This window comes from Alligator sinensis, unplaced genomic scaffold (genome assembly GCF_000455745.1).
Source record: "Alligator sinensis unplaced genomic scaffold, ASM45574v1 scaffold76_1, whole genome shotgun sequence".
NCBI classification, from domain to species: domain Eukaryota; kingdom Metazoa; phylum Chordata; order Crocodylia; family Alligatoridae; genus Alligator; species Alligator sinensis.
The window spans coordinates 2,891,441-2,906,718 of record NW_005841865.1 but is presented as its reverse complement, the minus strand read 5'-3'; the positions used below and the strand labels follow the sequence as shown (position 1 = coordinate 2,906,718).

Below are 15,278 nucleotides of genomic sequence, written 5' to 3'. Positions count from 1 at the left end.
ACTCAGTGTAAAAAAGACTTCAGGTGAGAAACTGCATCAGACTTCTCAAATGGAGAAGCTTGATCACATAGGGTTCTCTGCAGTAAATCCCAACTGCTTTTTTCTTCTTTAAAGTATTTTCTTTAATTACCACACAGCTTCCCAAATTCACCATACCTTAAGCAAATATGGGAGGACATTCCCTAACCAAACTCACTGGGGTCTAAATCGTATCATTTTGAAATTAAGTTGTCTCATGTCAATAACACAAGTTAGCTGAGATGCTAAGAAGTGTTTTTATTGCAAGCACAGTGAGCAGAGAGTGAGTTGCTTATGTGGAGAGTGACCAACTGTCGATTTCAACCAAAACCCCCTTCAGTATTAAATGCCCATTGCAGTCAGGTATACATCATCTCTGCCATGTGAGACATTTTCTTTGGAATATACAAGTAATATTCCAAGTATCCTGAAAGATCTTCAATAGTCACATCATCCACATAGGCCCTGGCTTGCTCAGAGCAAGATCGTGGAGAGCTTGAAGGAGTTCGGGATGCCAAAGGCTGAGAGTGGTCCTCAGTGACTGTTCTTCTCTCAGGTGGCAGTGGGAGAGTGTTCTGCAAGCCGGAGAATTTGTACACTTCCATGTCTTGCCACCGCCTACACTGGCAGATCTTGTCCATGCACGCACATGGCTTGCTCATGCTTTGCTTGGACACAGACTGAAAGTCAGAAAGATCTGTGGTCTTTAAACTTGCTTTGACTGTTAGAGAAATGGCAGCAGGAGAATTATTCAATTTGTTTTCTGGCACTTGCTCTGTAACAAAAGCCACCAAAGACTCGGTACCAACTCCTTTGAGGCCAGCATCATTGACATGAGGATTGGATTGTTCCTTTATACAGAATTCCTTTGCTTTGTCCAGAGGGTCAGCTGGGCTCTTGCATACTAACTGGCTGCATGTGGAAGGTGGTTTGGTACTGCAGTGAATAAACTTAGGAGGAAGAATTGGAGACTTGGAACGCCTGCGGCGCTGGGTTCTCACTGCTCCTCTTGAAGGTTTCCTCATAGACCTAACAGTAGAAAATACACAAGGAAGTTTTATTCAGTTGCCAGTTGCAAGTACTCTTCCACTTCTGTGAATTAGGACAGGCTGCTAAATGAATGAATGAATAGGATTTTTTAAGAGGGAATGTAGGAGGTAAAAAGGGTACTTAGGAAAAGTTGTCTTTCATGCTAGCACAAGAGCAGCACAGGAAAAAATAGCAAATCAAGAATGGGAGAAGCATAAACTAATACTGTAGCTATCATTTGAAAATGTAAAGCATGAAGTACACACAAAACATTAGAGGAAACAGAGGCAGGAGACTCAGAGACAGAACATCGATGTAGACAGGATGCTGAGTGATTATGTAATGACATTCATGGTTTAAAGTGACACATACCACAATAGCAGCTTATTGGATACATGTATACTTCATTTCTCAACCCAGGTGTGGCTGAAGTACTTAGAGCTTCACACACAACAGAGAAATATTTCACTTGAACTTTGTAGTTTTAGAAACAATATTAGTTGTTGCTGGGCAAGGAGATCCAGTAATTTAAAAAGAGAAATGGAAAAAGGCAAAACATTTTGCAAACAAATGTGCTGAGGATACTAAATCAGCAACAGAATCAGGTACTAGATTTCAGCCCAGTATGTTCACATTTCCAAGTCTTGTCAATCACAGGTTGCTCTTACCCATGCCAAGTTTCTTTAGAGGCACACGTGGTCTTGGGTTTGCTTTCATCAGTAGTTGTTCTAACCAATGCTCTTGTACTTGTCCCTTCACCCTTCACAGATAGGGCAGCAATAGAGCTGAAAGAGAATGTATAATAGTCCCATGAATTACATTCTTTTTTCTCATTTTTTGAATTATGTCAAAGTAGACTGGAGAAGTTTTGAATCTCTTTTCCCAAAACTTGCTCGTTTTATGCAAACAGTACTGCCTGAAGCAAACTGCTTGCAGAGGATCTCTTAGAAGTCATTCTTTCAACCCTCCTTGACCACTGAACCATTAAAACAGGGAAAATACAAGTGTTCTAAGTCTTAATAGGTTAACATTCTGTGGTGAACATACATAAATTAAATAATCAAATACTTGTACCATTGTTCTGTAGTAACATTTGTAGTGTAGTAACATTTTCCCCTCTCACGCATCTTTTCACTACTCAAGCCACATAATGTTCAATAGGGGTGTGCAAAGCGGGCCCTATTCGATTTGGATTTGGCCCAAATCAGGGACAGTGATTTGATTTGTTGATTCGGATCACTGTCCCTGATTCAATTCAGCTGAATCTGAATCTGAAGATTTGATGCTGATTCGGAGAATCAGCGATTTGCACATAGACACAGCTTTAAATGTTTTTTCTACATACCTTAAGGTACCAGCATAGCTTGTGAATGCTGCGATGCTGGGGCGCATGGAGTGTCCCACAGGAGTGGGGGTGGGGCCCCCCACGTGCTTGGCGGCGACCCCAGAAGTGGACCGGAAATACTTCTGGTCCACTTCCGGGTCCACTTCCGGATGCGCAGAGGGCCCCCCTGGCTCAGCAATTGGCCACAGGGGGACCCTGGGTGTCCCCCCACAACCCAGGAGGGGCACGAGGGGGGGGTGCTGCACACTCCCTGGCAGACCTGGAAGTGAGCCAGAAGTGCTTCTGGGTCTGCTGCTGAGCACGCTGGGGATCCCCCCACACTTCGGTGGGACACTCCATGCACCCCAGCATTGCAGCACTGATGAGTTGCCTGCTACCTAGAGGTATGTAGAAAAAACATTTAAAGCCATGTCTGTCCAAATCACCAAATCTTTATGAATCAATTCAGAGATATTAAAGCAGGGGCAGACAATTATTTTGGGTGGAGGGCCGCTTACTGAGTTTTGTCAAGCCATCTAGGGCCACATGACAGGGAGCCAGATAAATTAATATTTATCTGCCCCGGCAGATCCTATCTTCTATCCTATCTTCTCAGGATAGAATGGCCTGACAGGCCGCATCTGGCCTGTGGGCCGCATTTTGCCTACCCCTGGATTAAAGGGTTCTTTGGTTCGATTCGGAGATTTGGCCACTGAATCAAATCAGGGACCAAAGCTTTGCACAGTCCTAATGTTCAAGTTCTTCAGAAAACAGAACATGATTTTTCCACTTGCTCTGTAAAGTACATAGCACCCATTCTGGCACTGTAAAATTAATATAAAATAATATTCTAGTAGTTGCAGTTTGCATGGGTTGCTAAATAAAGCTGTTACAAACTGAAAACCAAAAATGAGATTTCCAGCTTAGCATGGATAGGGAAAACATTAAAGATACAATAGGGAATAGTCTACATGAGTTTTTAAGGACTTTTACCATGGCTAAATTCTATACTGCAGCTGTACAAAACCCAAGTGTTACAAGTTAAGCACAGCCAAATACTCTATAACAATGCTCTGGTATAGAGGGATTGAAGACATATTACAAATACTGAAAGGAAGAGGGTTTTAAGAGAATCCAGCTTTTTTCCCCCTAAAGCTTTTGTTCTGGTCTAGTTGGGGACCAGGACAGATAGATTAACCATAACACTGCATTTACCAATCAATTATTGTTTTCTGATTTTGCTATTAAATGAGGAAAGTTCATCCATTTTTACACTGATGATTTTTTTTTTTGGTAAGTACAGAGGATACCAAAGCACTTTGGCACATGGGGGCTCACCCATCAGCAGTAAAATACAGCTGTTTTTTCGACTAACGAACAATGGTACAAGTATTTTAGAAGTCCAAAGTGCCGGGTAGGGGGGGAAGGCAGGAGGGGAGCAACTAAGATTGGTTAGTACCTCTGGACTAATACAACTATACCTTTACTGCCTCTGGTCCTTAATGCAGAAGGGTAAACCAAATGTTGAGAAATACTCCCCCATAAGTCTTGAGTGTGGATGTGAAATATAGGATGGGGAAGACAAAAGAAGGAGGTGTGAGGGAGAGAGAGCTTGTTCCTTTGTCTTTTCTTGCAATTTCCACTGATATTGCACAAAATCTGATCTGAACAAATCTGATTATATAGAAAAAAACCCAGCCTGAGTAAAGGGGGAAGGTGGAGAAAATGGATTCTATGGATGATGAAAAGGAACAAATTTGCTGGTATAGATAGAGGTGAAAACTGGACTTGGGAGAAGTGGTGGGGGGTATGGAAAGGTTTTCTATACAGGTTTCTTTGAAGTGTGATTAAATACTAAACACATCATTCTCTCACTTACTGAAAATTGATTTAAAAAAGTAACTGAAGCGGCTGCTGTTTGGCATCTAGCTTTTAACCACAACTACTATAATTTTCCCAGAGAAACCGACTCTGAAGAAAATGCCTCTTTTTCAGATGGACAGATAAAAAAGCCAATCTTTCCTTTACATAAACAAAACATATTTATAGCTAAGGAATATTTAACTAGAAATACAGTACTAGTGTCTGTGTCCAGGAAGAAAACCAACTACAAGAAACTCTTCGCAGCATTACAAGCATGGCCAAAGGAGCTACGGAGTTATAGCATATTATAGTCTCAGGGCCCTGGAAGATTTACTTAGCTCTCAGACCCACATTTTCAAAGCTGAACACACTTAACAATTACTACTATTGTGTACACAGTTACTCAGCAGATATGTGCAAATTAGACTTGCAAATTTGAAAGTTTAGGCCCATGTCTGCAATCTCCTGGGAAGTCCCTTTGTTCTGAAAAAGTCAGGTTGGGAAAGTGTGTGCATACTTTCAGCAGCTCAAGAAACCTTTTGTGTACACCCTTCCATAAAAAACAGCAGAGAAAAGAGACATGGCAGGAAACACCAAGGGGAGCGTGATGTGCGGTCTATTAGTGGTATAACATGAAGAAAATCAGTCATTCCTTAGTTAAACGCAGCAAAGAGCTGGGGTTGAGTTGCAGTTTAAAGACAAGAAGATAAAATGTCACAGTAAAGCAGAAGGGTTAGAGGACAGACCTTGGGCAGTCAGTGGGGTATCAGTAGAGGTGCACCAATACATTGGTCCAATATTGGATTGGCACCAATATAAAGAAAATAGGCTGTATTGGAAATTGGCCCGATGTGGCTGATAATGTGGCTGATACATAAATGGCCTGTGCATGCGTGCAGCTGCAGCGCAGCACATAGGTGGTGAGGAGCACAGCCTAGCTACATGCAGCTGGTAAGTCTGTTATGGTAGAAAGGGAAGGTGCGTGGGGGGCGGGAGAAACAGATCAAGACCCCCACGATGAGTGAGGGAGTGGGACTGGGGCAGGTGCTGCCCAGCCGGTGTAGGGCGGGCTTGGGATGGAGGCATGACTTGTAGGGGCTGGGCCAAGTTGTGCTCCCAGTGCTGGCGCTGGGAGTGGAGGCTGGGGAGGGGGGCTACAACAAATTTTGGGGTGGCTGCAGCCACCTCCCTGTAGCCCCCTCCCAGTGCCGCCACCGCCCACCCCAAGCCCAGCCCAGCCCAGCCCCTCCTCCTCCTCACCCCCAGCGGCAGCCTGCCCAGTGCAGATCCAGGGCGCACATGCACACCCCACCCCCGTGCAGTAGCGGGAGCTGCCCCACCCTCCCCATGCCTCCTGGAGAAGCAGTGGCTCCATCCCATGCCTAGCCCCGGCTGGGTAACGCCTGCCCCAGCCCCACTCGCTCCCTCACCTTGGGGACCTTGATCTGCTTCCCCTGTGCCCCTTCTCTCTCCACTCCCCTTCCACCACAACAGACTTAGCAGCTGCATGCAGCTCTCCATTCTATATCGGAAGTCAGATTGGTATTGGCCGATATGCCTCCTTAAAAACTGGCTATTGGTATTGGCCCCAAAAGTCTATATTGGTGCACCCCTAGGCATCAGTAAAGCTTAACCAGAAGAAAAAAAAGCTCAGCCAATAGGATCCGTGCTCAGTCTGTTTTCAGGAGGAGATTACATAACATCAGGCTAAAATGTTCAGCTCACTCGACAAACAAGACAGCTCTGAGCTACTGCCATGACATGAGACTAATAGGAATTTATGATACAATAACCTAATTTCCCTTAGTCACAAGTATGATTCATTCCTTCCACTCCAGTGTTCATCACAGCTCTGTTCCCTACAGTTTTTCAGTATCCAATCTACAGATCATCTTTGCACTTTGGTTTCATTAGATGGGACTTTTGTGGAAAGTCCAAGTACTATTGTCATGTTTTCACCAAGACCGAGTTACAGCTATTCCAAGCTTACCAAAATGGTCTTATCCTTTGCTATTTTAGGCTTCTCCTAACACACACAATATAAAATTGCTAGACACATTTTACTACACTCCAACATTAGAAGACTCTTTGTGAAAATTAGTTTGAACAATATTTTACTCTTAAGTACTTTAAAATGAAGACAAAGCACATATTTCTAGACAGAGAATAAAATGAGCATAGAGAACAGAAATGAGTCAGAGAAGGGAATACACGGAATCAGTGTTACAGTCAGGATGACAATTCAGATTGGAAGTATTTTACCTGAAAATCACCATGTTCTAAGAATCTTTACTTTCAGGTCTCATTAGTTATTTGCCAAGCACTTGAAGTTATAAGCTTTGAAACATTTCATCATACTGAAGAGAGCTGTGACAACTTCCAATTTTTAATATATTAATTTGTTAGAGCAAATATAGATATTGTTGAAATAAAACTGCTCAACATATGCAGTATGTTCATTTGCTCACTGTGTTTCCATGAATTAAGGCAGGATACTACAAATCTATCCAAAACCCTCCATTTTAAGACAGCTGTATTAGTCCAGAGGGTATTCTATGCTGAGTCTTGATACACTGGTTTCAGTTACCCAATGAATCATTTTGCACTATATTGTTTATGCTGGGGGAGGCAATTTTCTGTAAAGTGGAATTCAGTCCATATCCCCTTGTCCTAGGTGAGAGTCAGTGGTTATTTAAGAGAGGCAAATATATTAGAATTATAGGGAATTATCAGGAAACAGAGACCACTCAATTGAAGGCTGTGAGAGAAAAACCATCCTTGCTCTGAAGAACCATATCAGAAAAGGTAACGCATTCTAAAGAGAGGGTCCTGGGCAGAGGAAGTAGGATGTCAGATTTTTATTGATCCCAGTAAACTGTACTGATACAGGACTGAAAGGCTCTGGGAGGCTTCCTGACTCACCTAACCAGCTTGAAACCAACTGAAGCCTTGTCTACTCCTTTATTTCAATCAGCAGTGCAAACACACAGCTTGCACAGATGCTCTGCAGCATTATTTACACAAGGGTAGATCAGTCTGTTTTCAATAAGTGTAGCTTGTGTTAGCACGTTACGCTACATTGGTGTAAGCCAGGGGTCGGCAACCCCCGGCATGCATGCCGAGCATGGCACATGAGGCCATTTTCCTCGGCACGCATTGGGGCCTGGGAGGCAGCAACTATTTGCAGTCTCCTGGCTTCAGCAGGCCCCAGCTCTGGGTAGCTCAGGGGTGGGCAAAATACGGCCCGTGGGGCAGATAGGCCATCTATCTGGCCTGTGGGGCCCCTAAAAAACTTAGAAAATTAATATTTATCTGTCTTTGGTTCCTGTCAAAAATGACAGGAACCAGGAGCATTAGGACCCAGGGGAAGCCCGGCAGGCTCCCACAACAGCAGGGCCTGTCCAGTCCCACCCCCCCAGCCAGAAGCCCCAGCAGGGGCTTCTGGCCTGGGACCAAGTAGCTCCTCAGCTGCACCGGTGCCGAAACCTCAGGTAAAGGGGGGGGAAGGAAGGAACCTGGGGAAAAGTGGCCCCTCCCCTGCCACATGGCTGGTGCTCCCTGCTGCAGCTGCTTGCAGCCCGCACGGGGCTGTCCTGAGCAGGCACAGGCAGCCTCATGCGGGCTGTGAGCAGCTGCAGTGCAGGGTGCGGGACACGGGATGGGGAAGGGGCCACTTTTCCCATGCTCAGCACGAGCTTGTAACCTGCCCCCGCAGCCAGCCTGGGCCCCACACGGGCTCCAGGCTCGCCTGTCAGGACTGCGCCACAGTGGCAGCAGCTGTGGCCCCCTCACTTGCCGTGCCAGGCAGTGTTTGCTGCTGCTGCCCGCCTGGAGCTCGCTTGCTGGGCAGCCCAGAGGTGGTGGTGGCAAATGCTGCTCAGCGTAGCAAGTGTGGGGGCCACAGCTGCTACCGCTGCAGAGCAGCCCCAATGGGCAAGCCCAGAGCTGGCACAGGGCTCAGGCTGGCAGCGGGGGCGGGTTACAAGCTGGTGCTGAGCACGGGAAAAGCGGCCCCTCCCTTGCCCCATGCCCAGCACCGCACGCTGCAGCCGCTTGCAGCCCACATAGGGCTGCCTGTGCCTGCTCAGGACAGTCCAGCATGGACTGAGAGCAGCTGCAGCAGGGAGCGCCGGCCATGGGGTGGGGAAGGGGCCATTTTTCCCCTGCACTCAGCACCAGCTCGTTCCCTGCCACGGAGCAGGGGGTTGGGCTGCATGCTGCCCCCTGCCTTTACCACAGGGCTGGGGGTGGTACTGGGACTAAGCGGGTACACAGGACTCCCTGCTGCCTTTCCACACTTCCCCTGGAGGCAGGGGCAGCAGCAAGAGGCACAACTCTGCACTGCTGCCTACACTGCTCCCATGCACACAGGGGAAGTGTGGCCGGGCAGCGGGGAGCTGGGAGCAGGCAGCTTTCTGCACCCCGCACTGTGCCCTGCTGCGCCGGGTTCCAACGCTGCTTTGCAGAAGCGGTGAGGGCAGCATAGCAGGAAGCACTGCCGGTATGTGCTGCCTCGCCGGGGCTGGGATGCAGCTGGGGCCGGGGCAGAGAGGCAGCAGATGTTTACAACTGGCCCAGGTTCTGGGTAGCTGCTGACAGGTACAGAACCCGGGCTGGGGGGCAGGGGCAGCAAGACTAGGGGGCAGAGGGCACAAGCAGGGCATCCTGCCATGTACCCCCTGCCCTCATTTTGTTTTTCTGACATGCCAGCACTCCAGCACCTTCCAAGGTAGGCATTTTGGGGGAGTTTTGGCACTCCGGCCAAAAGACATTGCCTACCCCTGGTGTAAGCTATCTGCAACAGGGGCTCACACTGGAAGGCTGGACAGCTGTAACAGAAGGTGAAATCTAGAGCTGACCAGGCCTGAGTAAAGTTTGGATACAAAGGTCAATCAAGTAGTAGAGGGGTGTCGCATTAAAAACTGAAGGCGAAAACTCCTTTTGCTCTAGTAGAGCATTAGGTAGTGCAGTAAATACCATTTTATGGATCTTACAGGTAACAAGAAGTCCTATGCACAACACCTTCCATTTCAATGTGTTCTGTTCAAAACAAAGGTTTGCAAATACTGCCCCAGAGAGCAGAGTACCGTGGTGGTTTTCCCATGTCACCATAACAAGAGCCCCAGTATTGACATGAAAAATAAATCACTCATTTCTAGGAATGAGATAGGAATCCACCACCATGAGTGGCTGCATAACTGGCATTGCCAGTATAGACTAATTACAGTGCTAGTAGTCCAGTGATGTGGACATGCCTTCTGGCAACTGGAGGCAAACCAGTCACTTCACATGAGAAACCAAATGCTAGAGCTCTTGATCACTGGTAGCCCAGCTGTTATTGCATTAAAAACATAGGTACAAAGTATACCATTCTCTAAACCATGAAAACCTGCTGAAAAATAACCCTCCCCCCAATTTCAGATTGTCAAACTAGACTTAAGGATTGTACTACAAAATCATTCAGCATCTACCTCAGCTCATCCGGAATTTATTTATAGAGTAGTTCTCTAGCAGTCCAGCACCATTAGCACTCTGCTGTATACTAACCTTGCTGTATCAACTCTTAGCTTTTTAAAAGCTGTCTGCAGACTTTCCTCTTCTCCATCCTTGGCTTCTGTTTTCATCATCAGGATGCCCAATTGTTGACAAGTTACCATATAATGCTGAAAGCAGAGAAATCATGTAAGAAAAAAACCCACAAAAACCAGAGGAAACCAGTACTCTGAAACAAAGGTTGAAATGACTGTCCAGAAACAACATAACTTACTAGAAGTAAACCCAGTTATAAAACTGCACATGGAAAAAGCACAAATCATTGTAATAAAAACAGCTGCAAGCAAATTCAGGAAGAATTATGAAATACTTAAAAATGGAAGGGTCATCGCTTCCTCTGGACATATACACTACATCTCTACTGGGGACTCTCCTGGCATAACTATGGCAGCAGCAACCCTGTAATGTAGAGGAGCCCTATACCAGTCACCTTTTTGCAGGCCACTGGTAAACCATGGCTTAAGAACTGTTCTAGTGTCACTTTTGCTGCCTTTTCCTGTCAAGGTGATGATGTAGTGATAATAGCAAGCCAGGTCCCAGCATTAGTAAGTTCTACCAGATGTTCTGTCCAAATTTTTCCCCGTTTTCAACTGAACATTGTTACACCACAGTATTTCAGAGTAACTATCTGTTTATTAGCATTTTACCCCCCAAACTAGTTATCCCATGCCCCTTCTGCAATTACCTGTCCCCAGTTAGATATAAATAAGTGTTAAGAACAAGCCTGTGTGTTTAGTTTGAATGCAATACATGAAAGCAAACAAACAAAAAACCTCCAAAAAACTTGTTTTAAATTAATTTTGAAATTGCAATAACTTCACTAGTGCTTAAATGTTCTAATACATAGCTATTATTTAAATACTTTACAGTGATGATGAGTCTTCCTCACATTTTAATGAGACAAGGCTATTAATTTTTAATTATATGCAGATTCAGAGTGAGGACACCAACTCTGTCTTCATCAATAGCAGTTACAGGGGCTGAATTATTTTCTGTCTTTGTAGTGAAACAATTGCTGGTGTTTACATTCTTCCAAACAGAAGTACTTTCAGTGTGTTGTTGCTTCCAGCTAACCAATGTAGAACCCATATTTTCTTTAGTTGGGTTAATTCATTCAAGGTTGAGAAAATGATAGGGGTGCACCGATACATCGGTCTGATATTGGATTCATACAGATTCAAAGAAAACTGGCTGCATCAAATATCGGCCCGATGGAGCTGATAATTTGGCCGATAAATGCCCGTGCTGTGCGAAGCCGCAGCACATCACTCAGGCAGCAAGGAGCAGAGCCGGCAACGTGGAGAGCTGCCTCCAGCTGGTCAGTCCAGTGTGGTGGAAGGAGAGGGGGGAGGGGGCAGATCCACGCCCCCCACGGTGAGGGAGGGGGCAGGCACTGCCTAGGCGTGGCGTGGGGTCCAGAGCCACAACTCGTGGGGAGGAGGAGGGAAAGGGAGGTAGCTTCCGCTGCTGCTTGCACCCCAGGAGGGCACAGGGGGGCATCTGCCCCCCAGATCTACATGAGGTGGGGCAGGTGGGCTGCAGCTAGGCTCTTCTCAGCAGGGACTAGGCTTGGAGTGGGCACCAGCAACCCTGGGAGGATGCTGCATCCACCCCAAACTTCACTGCTGCTCTGCTCCCTGTGCAGCCATCACCAGCCACCTGGCACAGCCCCAGATGGAGGAGGGGCGCTGAGCCAGGACTGCAGCTGGCAGCGGCTGTGCTGGGAGCAGAACGGTGGTAAAATCTGGGGTGGATCCAGCATCGTTCCAGCGCCACTGGCACCCACTCCAAGCTGAGTCCCTGCCAAGAAGAGCCTCGTGCAGCCCTGGCCCCAGCCTGCCTCACACAGATCCGGGCACCCCCTCCCCCATGCCCTCCCAGGGTGCAAACAGCAGCAGGAGCCGCCTCCCCTTCCCCACAAACTGCGACTCTGCTCCCCACCCCGCCACCTGGGCGGCGCCTGCCCCCGCCCCATCCCTCACCATGGAGGGCACTGATTGCCCCTCCATCCCCCTTTACCTCCCCCCTCCCCTTCCACCACACCAGACTTACCAGCTGGAGGCAGGTGTCTCAGAAATCGGATCGGTATCAGGCAATATCTCTCTTTAAATATCGGGCATAGGTATCAGCCCCAAAAATCTCTATTGGTGCACCCCTAGAAAATGATTAAGAACTATAAAAGCAAAAGAACTTCTCACTCCCTGTTCTCTTCCATCTACAAATAAAAATCACAAGGGAGAATAAAACAGTAGGGAAAATTCAGAGGATATGTCATGGGTATCTTGATTAGTATTTTAAAAATCCTAAGCAGCTACCTTCACCTCTAGGAGCCTAAGTATCTTTAACAATCTGGGAAACGGTAATCTGACGCTAACTGGGTGTGTCTACATGTGCTATTAATGCTATATAAAGGTTTAATGCACAGTAAAATACTGCACAATAAGACTTCCCTGAGAGCAAATCTGCTCCCAACAGGAGCAGCCTGGTACAGAGCTGCTTACTCTGCAGCAGCTAGGGGGAGCTCCAGGCTCCCCTAGGATGCTAGCCCAGGGGCTGGCAAGGACCATGGGGCCAAGAAAGCTGTCAGCTGCAGCAGCAGCTGTCTTGCTGCCCCGTACACATCAGGAAGGATCCTGATGTGCAGGGGACCAGGAGACCATTACTGTTGCAGAGCTCTCCAGCCCCCTGCACATGGGTACAAGCCCAGTGCCCAGCAGGGCTTCCCCATGCAGCTGGGGGCTGGCCAGGAACTGTCCCTTCTGGGGCAGCTCCCAGATAGCTCCGGGCTGCGCAGGGATTTCCCCACACAGCCCAGAGCTGGCTGGCAGTAGGACAGTTCCCAGCCAGCCCCTAACCCTAACCCCGCAACCCGCACAGCCTAAAGCTGGGAGCTGCGGGGGTGGGCAGAGCTACCCCATCCCAGCCCTAGTGCTGGAGCTGACCAGGAGCAAATTTGCAGTAGCTAACTGCAGTAGACTAATTTACTGCATAGTAAATGGTGTGCATGTGTAGATGGTGACACTTTAGTAGATTAGTCTGTTGTGCAGTAAAGCATCTCATATAGACATACCCTCTATTTACTGACTAATTTACCCTTTATTTACCTAGTACATCAATTTACTTTAAATAAAAATAAGTTAACAAGCTTTCCCCCTTACATATGCAACTTTTTATTTAATAAACATTTTAAACTGTTTCTATGCATTTTAATTAAATTCCAATTTCCAGCCAAATGCCTCTAGACATACTAAACAAAAAAAAAAGTTTAGCAATTGAGGGATGAATCACTCACTATTTTCTAATACAATAATATACAAAACCTGGGAACTTATCTAAATATTTTTCAAGCTATTTAAGCATTTAAATAAACATATATGGAAACAATGTATCCTTCTTCTTGGCAAAAAAAGAAACACCAAATTTTGTCTAGTTTAAAAACATTTGGTTTGATAACTGTGCCAAGAAAATGAAACCCTCCTTCAGAATCTAGAGTAGCACAAATGCATAACTAGATTACAATAAACTATAAATGGTTTCTTGTTTGCTGATTTAAGTCATAATTAAAATGTACTCTGTCACTAGCCCTACTTGGACATTAACCTTTACAACCTCCCAGTCTTTTTAATCATGTTTACTGCCCCTTTACAAGTAATACTGATGAATTGGCAGAAGGTAAGTGGTTGCAAAAACTGAATCCATAATAGTTCTACTAATTTAAACAAACGTTAATATTTAATATTTAGTGTTTAAATTGGAGTACTCATACGCAAGGGTGATTACATTTATAGTCTTTTAAATCTAAAACCTCCATATATTCATATGCTTACACATAGCTGTCCTATTACCCAAGTCCCTATGGTGCTGCTTTTTGGCTAGGAAGAATTAGACACTGCATGATTACTAAGTCAGTAGGAGGATAGATACTGAACATCTATTATCATGAAGGCTCAGTAATAAGAAGTATTAACTCTTATTCAACAGTATCCATTAATTTAATTGCAAATATGTTAACTGAAATAATTCCAAGTCATTTATAGTCTTGAAAAGGCAGCAGGTTTCAGTAAGAGAGACTTCTAACAAATGATGAGACATTTACAAAACCAAAAATGAAAACAAAAAACTACAAGATATACTCTGCTACCTAATAGTCACTTCTCCATGGCCTCCCACATCTCTCAGCTGATGTTTCTGCTACTTGCTCTAGGATGACTTCACATTCAAGCAGCCAGATGGTGTCATGATGACACACAGAGAAGGGTGTGCGTGTCATAATGTATTTGATACATGTTTTATGTTACTGACACAGGAAGCAAGTAAATGTAAGAGAGACTGATACAAGACTAGTCATTGCAGTATTTATCTGAGTAGACAAGCAGGAAAAAAATTAAACAGCCTGGTTTACAATATCCTCTTACTCGGATGCTGGTTAAGACTTGGATTTATTATTCATGCAAATTTAGTACATGGCGGCACCACCTCACCAAAATTATTCTTTTTTTGACACAAACAGAAAGTGTTCTTAATGACATTGTGCACTTCCTTGAACCTGAAGCTCTGTCCATGAGTGTCATGGAAGCCTTGACCTCAACAAGGAAATAGATGATTTTTTTTTGTTTAAGGTATCTTAAACAACACAGTTCCCATGTGTAGGGCCACACTGTGTAGTTCAAGATCTCTCAGGGGAAGGCTTTTAATCTCAATTCCAAGGGGGATGGCTTTTAATGCCATGACACTTTCGGATCAAGTGGACCATTTACACAGGATCTGATCACATGGACGCTATTCACTGGCACAGGTAGGACTACGCAGAGGGACATCACCCAGTGAATTCATTCATGTGAATTTTACGATGAATTCACCTTGTCAAAGTCCTTCCAGCACCAAACTAGTACAGAAGGGAAACAAGGAGTTATTGTTTGCTCTCTCACAAGACAAGAACTAGGGGTCAAAGTGAAACGAGCAGAGGGTCAGTTTAAAACTAACACAAGGAGATTCTCTCACCGGCAGGTCAGTACCATGGGGAACTTGCCGCCACCACAGGCTGAGCAGCTTCAAAAAGGGGCCGAACACTCCTGGAGGAAAGGGGCAGCAGTAGCCACTGAGCAGGGGAGCGAGGGAAAAAGCCTCCGAGCGCAACCCTCCTCGACCAGCGGTTCCCAAACTCTGACAGACTGCGCACCACCAATTTAAAACGATGCAGCCTTAATTTTTTGTCATATAAAGTCATTATAATGATAATAAAAAAAATCTGTTAACACGCACCACTGACAGGTTGTCGGCACACCACAGATTGGGAGCCACTGTCCTACACCTTACATACCGGAGGCTGCAAAGGTGAGAGGGCCAGAGGGGCAGACCCAGGCGGCTCTCAAAGCCCCGCAACGCAGGAGACAGGGCCAGACACAGTCAGCGACAATTCCCACGCGAGCATGCAAGGACCCTGGGACACCCCCCACGCCAACTGGGGAAGCCGCGGGCCTTCGTCCCCGCC

General features: G+C 46.0%; 1 protein-coding gene across 2 annotated transcripts; it reads right to left on the bottom strand.

The window, feature by feature from the left end:
- Window positions 1-261: 261 nt before the first annotated feature.
- On the bottom strand, window positions 262-15,272 carry LOC102378105 (oxidative stress-responsive serine-rich protein 1). 2 transcript variants are annotated; one of them, XM_006016691.3, is made up of 5 exons: window positions 15,050-15,272; window positions 13,929-14,147; window positions 9,782-9,897; window positions 1,716-1,832; window positions 262-1,047 (listed from the first exon to the last, which is right to left on the bottom strand). In XM_006016691.3, the coding sequence occupies exons 3-5, from the start codon at window positions 9,889-9,891 to the stop codon at window positions 378-380; spliced, it is 897 nt and encodes a 298-aa protein (XP_006016753.1). In that variant the 5' UTR covers window positions 9,892-9,897; window positions 13,929-14,147; window positions 15,050-15,272; the 3' UTR covers window positions 262-377. The 2 variants fall into 2 exon arrangements, with proteins under 2 accessions (XP_006016753.1, XP_025047294.1); XM_025191509.1 differs by lacking the exon at window positions 13,929-14,147.
- Window positions 15,273-15,278: the final 6 nt, after the last annotated feature.

Excerpts from the sequence above, each read along its gene's own strand:
- LOC102378105 (XM_006016691.3), bottom strand. The coding sequence starts at position 9,891 with ATGGTAACTTGTCAACAATTGGGCATCCTGATGATGAAAACAGAAGCC. Across the intron at positions 1,833-9,781 it reads CTAAGAGTTGATACAGCAAG|CTCTATTGCTGCCCTATCTG; the intron begins GTTAGTATACAG and ends ATTCTCTTTCAG. Across the intron at positions 1,048-1,715 it reads TCTAAAGAAACTTGGCATGG|GTCTATGAGGAAACCTTCAA; the intron begins GTAAGAGCAACC and ends TTCTACTGTTAG.